Source organism: Myotis yumanensis, unplaced genomic scaffold (assembly GCF_028538775.1).
Source record: "Myotis yumanensis isolate MYYU_CA2020_CCGP unplaced genomic scaffold, mMyoYum1.0.hap1 SCAF_9, whole genome shotgun sequence".
In the NCBI taxonomy this organism is placed as follows: Eukaryota; Metazoa; Chordata; class Mammalia; order Chiroptera; family Vespertilionidae; genus Myotis; species Myotis yumanensis.
Window position 1 is genome coordinate 57535603 of NW_027223760.1, and position 13912 is coordinate 57549514.

Here is a 13912-nt window from a genome sequence, read left to right on the forward strand (position 1 = left end):
ATTGTTTGAATTGTGAACATTTTAGGACTTTGGCTAGCATGTAGATCTGCATAAGTTATATAAAAGTATAAAATTATTCTCCCAAGAACATCATAGAAGGATTAATATTTTACAATATGTATCTTGAGAAATATTGTGCCTGTCCCTGGTAAGGTGGCAGTAATCACATCTGATGTCTGGGAAGTCTGTGGATACAGATCCAGGGAGCCTGCAAATACTATGACCAACCAGATATAGCTACATTGCTGAGTAATGAAACAACTGCTTTTAGAACTGAAATATCTAAAACATTAGGCAAACTATAAATTAAAAACAAGATAAAGTAAAAATTGTTAATAGATTATTATAGATCTATGGGAAAATTACTTTATAATTCTGAATGACTGGGAAGTATGCAGTTGCTTTAACACAGTGGTAGTAAGTTACTTGCTCCATAAAAGGAAAATTAAATTCAGTTAGTTGTAAGTCAATCACTCAATAGCTCATCTAGCAACCTGGATCTTGCATTGCTTGATTTCCAAAATGAAAAGAAAAAAAAATACACAGGGATACTAAAAATAAGACCACCGAGCAAGTATTTTTTAAAGTAATAAAAATGCATTACTACTAAATAAATTCAACAAAAAAGTTTGTTAATACTTTATTAGTATTTTCTAATGGACAGAACATAACACAAACCAAATAAAATTTTTACTCTTCTTTTTAGTTCAATAAAAATAACTGGCATTCTGATTGTTGTTTCTTCTTTGTTAAAGAAGGAAAGTATTGATAGAGTAGTTAGGCACACAGTTGACACTTGCTGTACAATGATATGCACAAGTTATCTTTTAACAATTATAATCCTAAGATGTGCTCTTTATATTTTTCCCTTGTAATACAGGAGCCATGCTCCTATAAGCAAAATTTACTATTAACAAAAGAATTTACAAGGAGTGACAAAAAGACTTTTAAAACAAGTCCTTAAATAAAAGGATGCAGCAACAATGGAATGTAAGTTGTTGGGTTAAGAAGACATTAATTTAGATCTCAAAACATTAAAAATTCATTTATTTTACAATTACTCAAATACACATGCATTAAATGAAAATATTGCACAAAATTAAAATTTTAGATTGTGAAATTTATATTGTTCTTAGTTTTTTAAAAATTGGTACACTTTCTGGTAGCACGTAACTGTTTAATTGTTTTCCCCAAACACCAGCAATACAACTTAAAATGAGCAAACTGAAATAGAAAAAAAGTTTTAATGTTTGTTTAAAAAAAATTAAGGCTAACCAAGTGCATCCACTGGTCAATGGCACAATTGTTTTCAGCAACTATTCAGTACACCCAAATTATAGGAAATGCCCGTCTAACTGCTATATTTAAATCATACAATCAATTTTTTTTAGGTGAATAAACTATTAAAAGTTAATAATGATGGTTTCTAAATAGTTTGTTACCTGAAAAATCAGAAAACCCAAAGAATGATTAACTTTTATGACTTTTGCCTGCAGGCACCACTGACTTAACAAACATTCAAAAATCAAATATCAGAAGACATAAAGCCTCTTCATGTATATTCATATATGCAATAAATGCATTAAATGTAATAACTTCATTAAACATAGTACATTGTACTTATGGGTTAAATATTTTACACCCAGCTTGACCGAGTCATTCAAAGAATATCTCTAATTTTAGCATGACCACAGCTCTCTCTGATGTAAAAGATAGATGTGCATGGAGAAGATGCACAACTGTTTACATAGACTACCATTTGACATTCCTGCTTTTGAAATATAAACTCTCTTAACAAAAATTATTTTAAAAACCCATTTACTCAAACATTTTTTTGGTATAATGCAGTTATCTTGCAGGGCTCTGTTAAGAAAATTTGCAGTCTTGCATGACATTTCTTTCCCTGGTTGATGGCCAGCGCTCCTCGCATTATCTAGAAATGTTTTTTCACATGTACACACTAGACTTACATGAATTCTTGTTTACCCTTAGATTTATGTCAAAAATATCCTTGAACTGGGCAGGGGTATATTTGAAAATCATTGCACTTGTGGCCATGCTGATGCTTTTGACAGACATGTTTCCAACAGCCTCATTTTTAAAGCCTGGGGTATGGGGAGGGACCAGGGCAGGGAGATACACCGAGAAGAAATATTATTTCTTCCACTAGAGTTAATAAGGATCTTTTCTCTTTTGTTAAGTTGCAATGAAAGGGATTTCATTTATGTAATTCTGAAGACATGCAAAACACGATGAATAGATGCATACAAGTATGCACACCAGCATCATTAATATAAATACGATTATTATTATTATAAAGCTTTACAGGAAGGCTTTATTCTGCTATTAGGCTTCACTCTTTAAGTAGGACCTCAGTGAAAACAAGACGATGATATCTTGTTCCATTCTCAAAGCTCCCAAATAACTGGGATACCAATACTTTGTCCCTCTATCTTAAGCACCCGGGTGTTCTTTTAATACCAGGATCTTGGCTCAGTGGCCCAATAAGTAGCTTCACTATTTTAAGGTTTTAGTGTTAAATATTTTTAAAGCAAAAAATGCTGACACACTCAAACCCTTAGTCAGTGGAAGTGTTTAAAACTATGCAGAAATCCTGCATACAAAGGATAGAGAGACTTCCAAGATGGACACGAGGAGAAGGAGAAAACTATGGGAAATGCAGAGGCTCCAAAACTGGAAAACGTACTTTATTGTTGGTATAAAATTATTTGAGGGACTTAAATGTATACACTGAGGGGTTTTGTCAACTTGCTTTACTTAGTAGAATTTTACATTATGCAAAATATAAATAAAAGCATATTTTAAAAAATATTATAGTTCTGTTTTTCATTATATTCATATATGTACACTATAATAGAATTAGGAATTTGTATGTTTACATGACTAATAAACTCATTTAATCCTTTTATTTGATATTTTTAAAATCACCTAAGGTATGTCTAGATCACACAATTTAAAATTATCAAATGGTAACTTTCAAGAGTGCTGTTTCCTTTCACATTTTCATTAATTTTAGAAGGACAGAATTTTTTGGCAGTCTTTCAACAAATTATACCCCTACTTTATAACTGTAACCTCTTAAAGATAAACTGCAATAATTTTGAAACTTAAATGAGAGCCACCATATGCTTTTTTTTTTTGCATACAGAATACCAAAAGAAAACGTGGATTGAGTACTGTAAGAGCAAAAGAGAGCCCTTAAAGCACATTAGAATCAATTAAAGCTAGTTTTATACCAGTGAACAAATCCAATCATTCTGTTTCTGATTGGTTTTATTTTATACTAGGTTTTATTTTATGTCCTAGAACTATAAATTTGGGTATAAGGTTAATTCATACCTTAAGGGCATTCTGTCACTTTCCCCAGACCCAAAATAGATGTTCCAAAGATCATTCATCTGGCTAACCCACAATTTATCAAAATTCCAAGAGACCTATAAAATCATTATGCAAAACAAATCCCTCCAAATCATACATTGCACAGTCTCCCACTTTATAATAATTAGCGAATATATCTGTGAACCGTTGCTTTGTGCTTTCCTTGGCTCTCATACATACACTCTGGCACTGTGTCATTGCTGCAGAACGCTGATTAATTTAAAATGAAAAAAATGGATGTCGTTCTTGCTTGAGATGGGGGCAGTATCCTCTCAATGCTGCAAAAATATGCACCAAATCATTTAAGACACGGCAACTCTCTTGGTAGTGATGGATTACAGACAAGGATGAAAAAATACCACAGTTTTGTGGATGTATTAATAATCTATTTGAGACATTAAGAGACTGGTGCAGGCACAACAGTATATGAGTTAAGCCCCAGAAGATCTGTCCACACTTTAGTTCTGGACAAAAGGAACACCAGCTTCACAGATTGGAGTGTCACCTTTTCTGTAAAGAAGGCGCTTGAGATGTTTGAAGTTTCTGTTTATATTTCTGCATCTGCATTGACCGTGAATGCAGTTTGTTGAAAAGTTCACGGAATTTATACTGCGGAAATAAGGTTTCCAAAAAGCCTTCCAAGAAGACATAAACCATTCTCCTATTTAACTGGTTGTGCTGAAACATTTCAAAAACACGAAGAATACCTTTCCGTGTTGTCTCAGCCCCAATAATGTGCTTCAGTTCATCTACATAGGGGGGAAAAGAAACACAATTCATTACTCAAATAAAGGAAGCACAAGGCCTAAACTATGCTCTACGTTAAACCAAGTATACAAAGAACACAGCAGAGTAACTAAAATGTAGTAGGTGTTCAGTTAATGCGTTTAGCCATGTATTGTAACTGAGATTTAAAATTTATACATGTGCATGCATGCCTCCAATCACTGATGCAATGGATACTGGGAGACACGACAGCACATGAGAAAGAAGTAGGACCCAGCTCAGAAACACCAATGAGAATTACAATCCTGTCCCTTAACACATATACTATATGATACTCACCTACCCTGAGTTTGTTTATCTGTAAAATGGGGGTTTATAATAACCAATATCCTTATAACTCTAAGGATTTATAAGGCTTTAATTAGAGAATGTGAAAAGTGACCTGTAACCTCAAAAACATATTCTTACTCTGTGTAATGCACAGTGAGAAATACACTATAAGGAAATCATGTGTGAAAGCTGACATATGATCTCAAAAAAACCTGTGACACAGTAACAGTGCCATCAAAATACAAAAAATATAAAAATGTATATGGAGGGTAGAATTCTACATGAGAATATAAGGCAAGGTCTGTTCCAGGAAGTAACAAATGAAGTGGATGTTGCTACCTGGGCAGGAATTTGACAGATACAATCAGATGAAGGACTGGCTTTGGTGGAGAAACATCAGTGAGTGAGCACTAAGGGCACAAAACCAGGCAGATGCTAAGAGCAGGGGTGGTGCCATTGGCTGAATCTAGGGTTTCCCTTGAGAAAGTGGAGAACAGAATGGGACTGATAGTGCTGTGACTGTCAGGATGAGCGAGTTTGGAGTTTACTCACAGGCAACATGAGGTCACTAGAGATATCTGAGTATGGGAACAACACGCATGATTATTCTTAGTTATTCATAATTAGGACCCTAATAGTAGTAAATATTACTCTGGTGCTTGTGAAAGAAATACGCAACTTCAAAAGGTATGTTTCTAACTAGGGGTACAATATAATTTAAAATAAGTGAGGGATTATGTACATATATTTTTATATCTACTTTCACTTCCTGCAAATCTTTACACAAGTGTCATCTTCTCAGGGCCTTCCCGGGTCACCCCATCTACGTCTGCAACTCACCTGACACCTCCCTTGTCCTTTACTCTCTGTTGTCTCAGCACTTTCCACTATGGAACATACTATGCTATATTTATTGTTTTGTCTGTTTTCTGTGTCCCTTCACTAGAGTGTTACTCCAAGTAGGCAAACATTAGTGCAAAGAATAGTGTATGGCACATGATACGCTCTCAAAAAATACTGAATAAATGCACTAAGGATTCTTTCAGCTGCATAACTGAGTCAGTCTATAGCAAGACCTAATGTATTCTTGTAGTTTATGACATAATATTTTAAATTATTGTGTCTTTTTATTTTTTTTGAAATGTTATTTCTATAATTTACTTTTTATATCCAAATGCAACAGTATATTCTATAGGGCAGAATTAACAGCCATGTGGCAAGTTTCCAACTTAACTGACAAAAGAGAAAGTTGATTATTAAAATTTATGATGGAAATTTAGTTTTAAATTATAGAAAAATAGGTATTCTATGATATTAAACAACTTAACAAATATATCTTCTAGATTCTCTACATCCATAATTTAAATGTGGAGAGAAGATACCTAGGTATTTCAGAGATATTCATAAACCAAAGAAGGGACCAAATAACCACCCAGCCACACATACTGCCTGTCATATTACATACCTTCTCTTACTGAGAAAAGACAAGGGATAAAGTGAATTTAACTTAGTGAACAGCAGTGTTCTAAAGAAGTAACTCAAATTAGACCAACAGAATGCCATTATGTGGACTCTCTTTGAGATCATGTTTTAATAAAGATTAATATTGGATCAATCAGTTGTTCCTAATAAAGGGATTCTTTGAAAAAATTGGTTTGTTCTCTTCAATATTCTTCCTAAAATCTCAAACTTCAGAATCCCTTATTAGCCCTTAAGTCTGTTACATATTTTATTTATCATCAAATTATCCTCATAATGTTTCAAGGCAGCAAAGTGAAGGGGTTTGAAAGCAGCACTTTTTTTCAAGTGGTTGAAAGAACTGGCTTTCATGTCATTCAGAGCTGATTCAGAATCCCAACACTTGCTTACCAGCTATAAACTTTGCGTACCTTACTTAATCTCTTTGAGCTTCTGTTTCCTCACGAGTAAAGTTGCAACATTAACAGTGCCTAGCTTCATAATTGTCATAAGGACTGGTTAAGAAAAAATGAGGACTGCCAGAACAGTGCCTCATATATGGTAAGGAATCAAATGGTAGTTGATATAATCAAACTAGCATGCTTAATGCCAAAAATTCAGAAAAACTACAAATTAGTGAGTTTTTTACCCAACATGTTCACTCACCTGGCATAATTGAAAGCAGTTTAGTTTTTCCTGCAATTCTTGTTCTCATTCGGATAGCTTTATCTCTGCATGGAACAGCTTCTGCTAAAATGCCATTTGGCCAAAAGGCATCTCTATTTAAAAAGATTAAATTTTTAACTATTTTTATTTTCTAATAATACAAGTTGGTACAATTATTCCAATTTTCTATAGAAAACACAAATAGGAAACATTTCTGAAATTTTATAAAAGTATGATATTCAACAAATAGAAACTAAGTACAAGGTTCAATTTTAGGTATAAAAGGATATACACAAGAAAGATACAGATGAATTCTGCCCTGATATAACTTATAAACACTGACAAATGATAAAGATAGCAAAACGGAATACATAAACAACTATATCACAGCATTTAAATTCAAAGTAGGCCTCTCCTCTCATTGAGATTGAACATCTCATCTAAATACAACCTACAACGTCCTGAATTGGGTAGAGTTAATCTCCCTCAGGCCCCTTATCACTAAGCCAACATAAAACAAACTCTGCACCCACACCTTACAGCTGGATTGAGTACAATGTTCCTTTCACACATATAACCCGTTCTCCTTCACTTTCACAGCATGCGTAATTCCTGTTCCCTATTTATGAGGCCAAAAGCAGGAATTCAAGCACAATAACTAAGCTTCCGTCAGGGAATCTGGTCTAAGGGAGAGAGAATCCCCAGAGCGGTCGTTCTTAACTTTACACATTAGAAACACCTGGGAGCTTTAAAACTCTTAATGTGTCGGCCTTCCAACAGATTAATTAAGTCAGACTCTGGAGAGGGGCCCATGCACCAGCACTTTGTAAAGCTTTCCAAGCGATTTCACTGTGCAGCCAAGGCTGAGAATCACTGCTCCTGAGGAACACCATTTACCTACCCTGAAACAGAATCAATGTGCCAGGGCAGAGGTCCAACTTTTGGAAACAGTATGGTACAGAGGAAAATGCAGCCTCAGATTAGAGAAACCTGGTTCCCTGTTTCCAGCACACAAGCCATTGGGCAAGCTGCCTAACTTGTCTAATCCTCAATTTCCTCCTAACAAAATGGAGACAAAATCCCTATCTCGTGAAACATGATAAAACCAAAAAGTGTACATAAAGTAGTTGGCATAGTACCAAGCAAATAGTGCTTAATACTGATAGCTCCCTTCTTGCTTCCATTATTTTGAAATACACGATGCCATGAATATTGATGTCTTGCTTATCTTTCACTTCTAGAAAAGAGGTCCATTTCTCTGGTACACCATGCTTTTCTTGAAGGAACTGCATCTGAGTCCCTGGTGATTGACAAAGCACTAGGCACAGAGGAGGGGCTCGGAATATTTTTATAGAATGAACATATACACTGGAGTATCACTGCTCCTAATGTGTATTCTTTTCAGAGGTTCAAATAGTTAAAAAATTAGACTATGGCCAGAGACATACATACTTTTTAAAGTTTTCATTTAAAATCAAGGTTAGCAAACAAGCAAGAAAAAGAAATCCCCAACACTAGGTACTGGATTATATGGCCATGCCTTGTCCACACTGGTATGTCAATTATTTTAAAGCCACTTTAAAATGCAGCCTAACATCTTAAGAATTTTCTTTTATGCTTTTTACTATTCTGGTTTTAAAGAAAACAAAGATCAACATACCCATGTAAAAAATGTTTATTACAATTCTTACAAGTCTTTTGGCTCATCAGTGATAACTAAAAACAACTTTATGGCCAGGAAGAAAAGAAAAGCAATCAGAGTTAATTAGTGATAACAATGCTAAACTCTGTACTACCTGAAAGAAGTGACTGTGTCTTAGATATACCTGAAACGTTTCACTAAGTCCGCTACTTGCTCAGGTGAGGTCATCCAATCAACATGGTCGACTATTTTTCTGAAAGTAAAGAAATTTATATGCAGTCAAAATTTTAGGTGAATAAAATAAAACTACTTTCATGGAGTAATAAGCAACTTAATTTGCATATAAATAATCTCTGAGAGAAATAGACTGCTTTAATAATGTTCTTAAAGGGCCCAGAGAAGGAAATTCTCCTAAGAAGGCTGAACAATTTACTTCTAGAAGTAAAAGTTTAAAAGCTAAGTAATAAATAAAGGAAGAAAAATAAAAAAATGTGGTACCTATTAATAGTATCACCATATGTGGCTCTAATAAGCTGTTGAAGTAGGTTTTTGATATTTCTTCGCAACCACTGATTTCTCTCTTTTAAGTCGAACACTTCATCCATGAGAAGCAGCATTACCCTAAGCGGAATATTGTCATCCACCTGACAATGTATGAGAAGAAATAAGCATGTTTAATTGAGTTACCTACCTACCATAAATGGACACTTTACAAAATTATTGCTACCATTTCACAGGTCAGAAAACAAGTTATATTATAGCTTGCATAACCTGGCATTTCATTTTAATTTAGAAAAGACATTTTTAACAGTCATTTTGACAAATACAGAATTTTACAGCCCTATAATAATGAGTAAATTCCATGACTATAATAATGGTCTTGGGAAAAGATTACTGGCTCTTTTACTTTTAGTAGAGTCTATACTAGTTGGATAAGGCAAATACTAGCCCCATTGTCTATTTCCTGAAGCATCTTTTTCAAAAGAACAAAATAGTCTCAACATTCCTCATCCTATATAATAAAAGCCTAATATGCTAAGTGTCCGGTCGTCCGTTCAACCAATCAAAGCGTAATATGCTAATGATATGCTAAGGCCACTCAACCACTCGCTATGACGTGCACTGACCATCAGGGGGCAGACAGTCGACCAGTTGGTATGATGTGCACTGACCACCAGGGGGCAGATGCTCCAACCGGTAGGTTAGCTTGCTGCTGGGGTCTGGCAGATCGGAACTGAGCAAGATGGGCCGGACATGCCCTGGAGCCCTCCCATGGTCCCTTCCTGGCCCTGATCGTGCACTGGTGGGGTACCTCAGCCTGGCCTGCGTCCTCTCAGATTCTGGGACTCCTCAAGGGATGTTGGAGAGCCGATTTTGGCCCAATCCTGGCCAGGCCAAGGAACCCCACTGTGCACGAATTTGTGCACCAGGCCTCTAGTTTAATATAACAAAACACAATCTACACAAAATAATGTGTTGTGCTTGATTAGTGAGTTTTATGTATTTAGATATTTTCAGGGAAAAGAATTGAATAAAATCTAGTACACAGCTAACAGTACTAAGACATATTTCTCTAAACTACGAGAATTTTAACATTTAACCAGTAAAAATGTGAACATTTATAATGGGAATATTTTATTAACAATGTAAAAAGTAAAGGAAGACAACTAGGACGCTTTGATGTGAAAAAATATATACAAAGCCAAAACAGGTGCAGATTTAGAAATGCAACAATTGCATATAATTGCCAGTTAAGCTTATAACTCTTTCATCACTAAGATACACTCTCTAATGATTTCTTCATCAGTGCTGTAATCTAAACAATAAGAAAACAGCATGAATTATATATTTTTCACTGTTGTGCTGTAAACATTTTCTTACTGTATCTTCCCTTTCATGACACACTAAAAGCTCATAGTTTAACCAAGGGGAGGGGCACATGGTAGTGGGGGAGGTGAGGAGAGACACATTTCATTATAGAGGCAAAATAAAAACTGTTCTCCGATCAAGTATATTCGAGTTTGGTGCCACATGACAATTCTAATAAAAGGTTAAACTGTAAAAACCCTTAACAAAAGGTATGATGTTATGGATATTATACCATAATATAAATTATTCTGAAATAGTATTAAAAACAGATTAAAATATTATATTTTTAAAGATAGTTTATCATAAAGAAGTTTAATGAGAAAATGAAGGAAAATAATTATAACTGTAAAATAAATCTGTCTAATACAATAGAATACAGAGCCCAGACCCAAACATATACAATAATCTGATTTGTGACAAAGGAGAAGCACAGAAACTGGGGAAAAGAAGGCCTTCTCAGTACTGGTGCTTGGGTCAACTGGACCCCTACCTCATCCATACACAAAAATCAATCTTAGATGAATGCCAAATATAAGTTTCAGCATGGCAAAACAAAAAAAAGTATTAAAGAAAACCACATATCTTTGTGACCTTGCAGCAGGTACGATTGTATATACAGTTAACAAAAGCACACAAAGCAATACACAATCTGACAAAGAATTAATATTTACATCATATAAAGCACTCTTACTAATCAAAAGACAAAGACAGCCAAGCCAACAGAAAAATAAGGAAAAGCACTAGACACAAAAGACAAGACACCTAAAAGGCCAATGAACATATGGAATGGGGTTCAACATTTCACTCATAAGAGAAATGAAAATTCACTTGAGATACAAAAACCAGAACAGCTAAAGATAAAAAGACACACACTGGCAGGCTCGGACTACTGGAATTCTCATGCACTGCTGGCAGTGAAAGTGGAAAAAACACTTTGGGAAACTATGGGACAGTATCCATTAAAACTGAACTTTTGCATACCCTCTAACCAAGCAATTCAATTCAATTCCAACAGAAACATGTTTATTTTTTAATCAAAAGACATGTACCAGAACATTCATTGGAATACTATTCATAATACAACAAATAAATTGTACTATATTTACAAAACGGGGTACTGTAAGGCCACAAGAATGAAGAAATTACAATCACACAAAACAACATGAACAAATATCACAATATTGAGCAAAAAGAAGCCAGACTTAAAGAAGTACATACCTCATAGTTTCATTTACATAAAGTATAAAAGCAGGGTGGAAGTCAGGATAGTGATTACCCTTGGTGGGGGAGAGCATAGTGACAGGAAGAGAGCATTAGGGGCTTTCTGGGGTACTGACAACAATCTGTTTCTTGTTTAGAGTGCTGATTACATGGGCATGTTCAGCTTGTAAGAATTCATCAAACTCAACACTTACAATAAATGCACATTAATGGTAGCTATATGTTACTATACGTCATTAAAAAGTTAAAAAGATCTGTCAAGTGTGATTTGAATCACAACTGAATGCTACCCAAAATAAAATTAACTCACAGTATCATCAAGTTGAGCTGAAACTCGACAATGTTCAGGATCTGAATCAGTCTTTGGAATTAAAGGAGGCATCTAACATAAAAAAAAGAGAAAAAAACAAAGTAAACCCACAGACAGTGAAAGAACAAAATATAATAATAAAACAATTACCAAACATAATAAATTGCATTTGACTTGATATATAGTATTTAAAAAGTATTCACAACCTATAATTAGAAACCAAGGGTGATTATTTCATTATTAAAATATATATATATATTTATTATAATGCTTAACTTTTTAGTTGGAAGGGGAGATTACTTAAGTCAAAATAGCATACCTTTTTGAAGAATTTAAAGCTAAGAAAGGTTAAATGATTTAAAGACCAAAAGTTAGTAACACAGACAGGGAATAAAACTCCAATCTTCTTTCTTTTACGACAGAGAGCTTGATAGTATGTTAATAAGGTAAAAAAAACTAACCCTGTTGGACAAATTGTGATAAAAAAGGACAGAAAGAACAGTGCTAGCCGATAATCATTTATCATCACAAGAAGAACAATCAATATCACCTATTATAACCCTTTCATGTTATTGATGTGGGAAAAGAAGCCTGGAATAGTTCAGTGTCTTTGTCTGAAGTCACAGAAGTGGCACTGGAAATCCTCATTTCAGTGAGTGTACTTCCCATGATTAGAAATAAAGGTGAAGCATCAGAGAAAGTATGAGAATTAACGGAGAAGTATGACTGACACACACTATTTTAGGAGTTGTCTCTTACAGTAAAAAAAATTCTGTGTTTCTGTATATTTCATCTTCATTCAAACTGATCTAATGAAAACTGTAATAGCTATATGTTTTATTCCATAATCTTAATTATAACCTTAAACATCTAGATCAAAATTTGAAGGTACAAATTATGAAACAACAAACTACTTGGTCCACTACCTGTACTTTACCAATTTAAAATATTTGTTTTACATAGATTTTAAAATTCTACCATAGCAGAAACTGGATTTTATAGTATACATTTCTGGTAAGAATGTATTCTCTTTAGTTTTTTTTTTTTTTTTAATTCTTTATGAGACTATATGTGAGAGGCTTTGAACTTCTGAAAGAAATAGGTAAATCTAAGCAGGGGCTCAATAAATCTTAGGTGACTTAAAAATAATTTGCTTTAGACATTAATGCAAATTATCTTACCTTGAAAAATGATTGCTTTATGTCTTGACCTAGTCTTTCTGACATTCTGCCCATGTTGTCTGACATTTTAGTCATTCCCTCTGCCAAGCTATCAGGAAGGGATTTAACTGCATTGGAAACATTCCTCATAGAATTTCGAAGTGGATTCACAAAAGTGTCCATCTAAAGAGGAAAAGATGTTATACCATGACTTTATTGTATCAGATCTGTTATTCAACTGAGAAGTCTGTGAAAACAGAGTGTAACGTATGAAAGATGCAATAATTTTCCAGTCTATAATAGCTCATTTCATTTAAAAAGTATGTAACTGTGTCTTCGATGTGTCTTAAAAATGTATCTTCACACACAAATGTATAACTAAAAAATTTGAGTGATAATGTTATTGATAGAAAATAAATATAAACTGTGGCTGCCTTATTTAATAAATTCTGAAAATAAAGTTTTTCAAAACAAAAACTGATGCAATTGGAATTAGCTATAACATCCTTCTGCCACAATTTAAGGCAACAATGACAGATATTTTGAGGAGATACTGAAAAATAAACAAGCTGGTAAGATAAACCGAAAGCTGAAATAACTAACAAGTGACTATTTAAATTTAATTTTTAAAAATAATTTTTAGGATACATACATTCTATATAGAGAATTTGAAATCCATTATGAAGAAGAAAAAAAGTTGCAAACCAGACATGTAAACGATATTTTAATAAGGAGAATAGAAAAACTATAAAAGAAATTATGATCAGAGATATAAAATGGAATAATCTCCAGAGGATTTGGAGCAGTAAAATAGATATGTTGTTGTACAAATGTTAGATAATTTCAATGAAGAAAGAGAGCAACATCTAAAGAACCAAAGCAGATGAATATGGAACTATCTGAGGTTAAAAAAAAAAGGAGAAGGGGGTTAGACACAAAACTAGTCATACCAAACTACAAGAATATTTTCCAGAAAATGCTGAGTCTCATAAAAACTACCACAGAAACAAATTATGTGCCATGCATAAATAAAAAAGCAAATGGTAGAAAAACTGAACCCCACTGTTCAAGAAACATGGCATAATGTTAATCTATACTAATAAAAGCCTAGGTGGTCCTCGCGTGCGACAC

At 34.0% G+C, this 13912-nt stretch overlaps 1 protein-coding gene across 3 annotated transcripts in view; it reads right to left on the minus strand.

Annotated features, from left to right (window-relative positions):
- Nucleotides 1–627: 627 nt before the first annotated feature.
- The window catches only part of SNX13 (sorting nexin 13), a 106434-nt gene continuing 93149 nt past the window's right edge, over nt 628–13912 (minus strand). For 2 of the 3 annotated variants that reach the window (XM_070424395.1, XM_070424396.1), the window contains exons 21-26: nt 12803–12964; nt 11622–11693; nt 8720–8865; nt 8406–8474; nt 6580–6692; nt 628–4148 (exon numbers count right to left, since the gene is read on the minus strand). In XM_070424395.1, the coding sequence (XP_070280496.1) occupies nt 3901–4148; nt 6580–6692; nt 8406–8474; nt 8720–8865; nt 11622–11693; nt 12803–12964 (810 nt within the window). In that variant the 3' untranslated portion in view covers nt 628–3900. The remainder of the gene's footprint in view (nt 4149–6579; nt 6693–8405; nt 8475–8719; nt 8866–11621; nt 11694–12802; nt 12965–13912) is intronic. The other variant, XM_070424397.1, reaches the window with a different exon arrangement.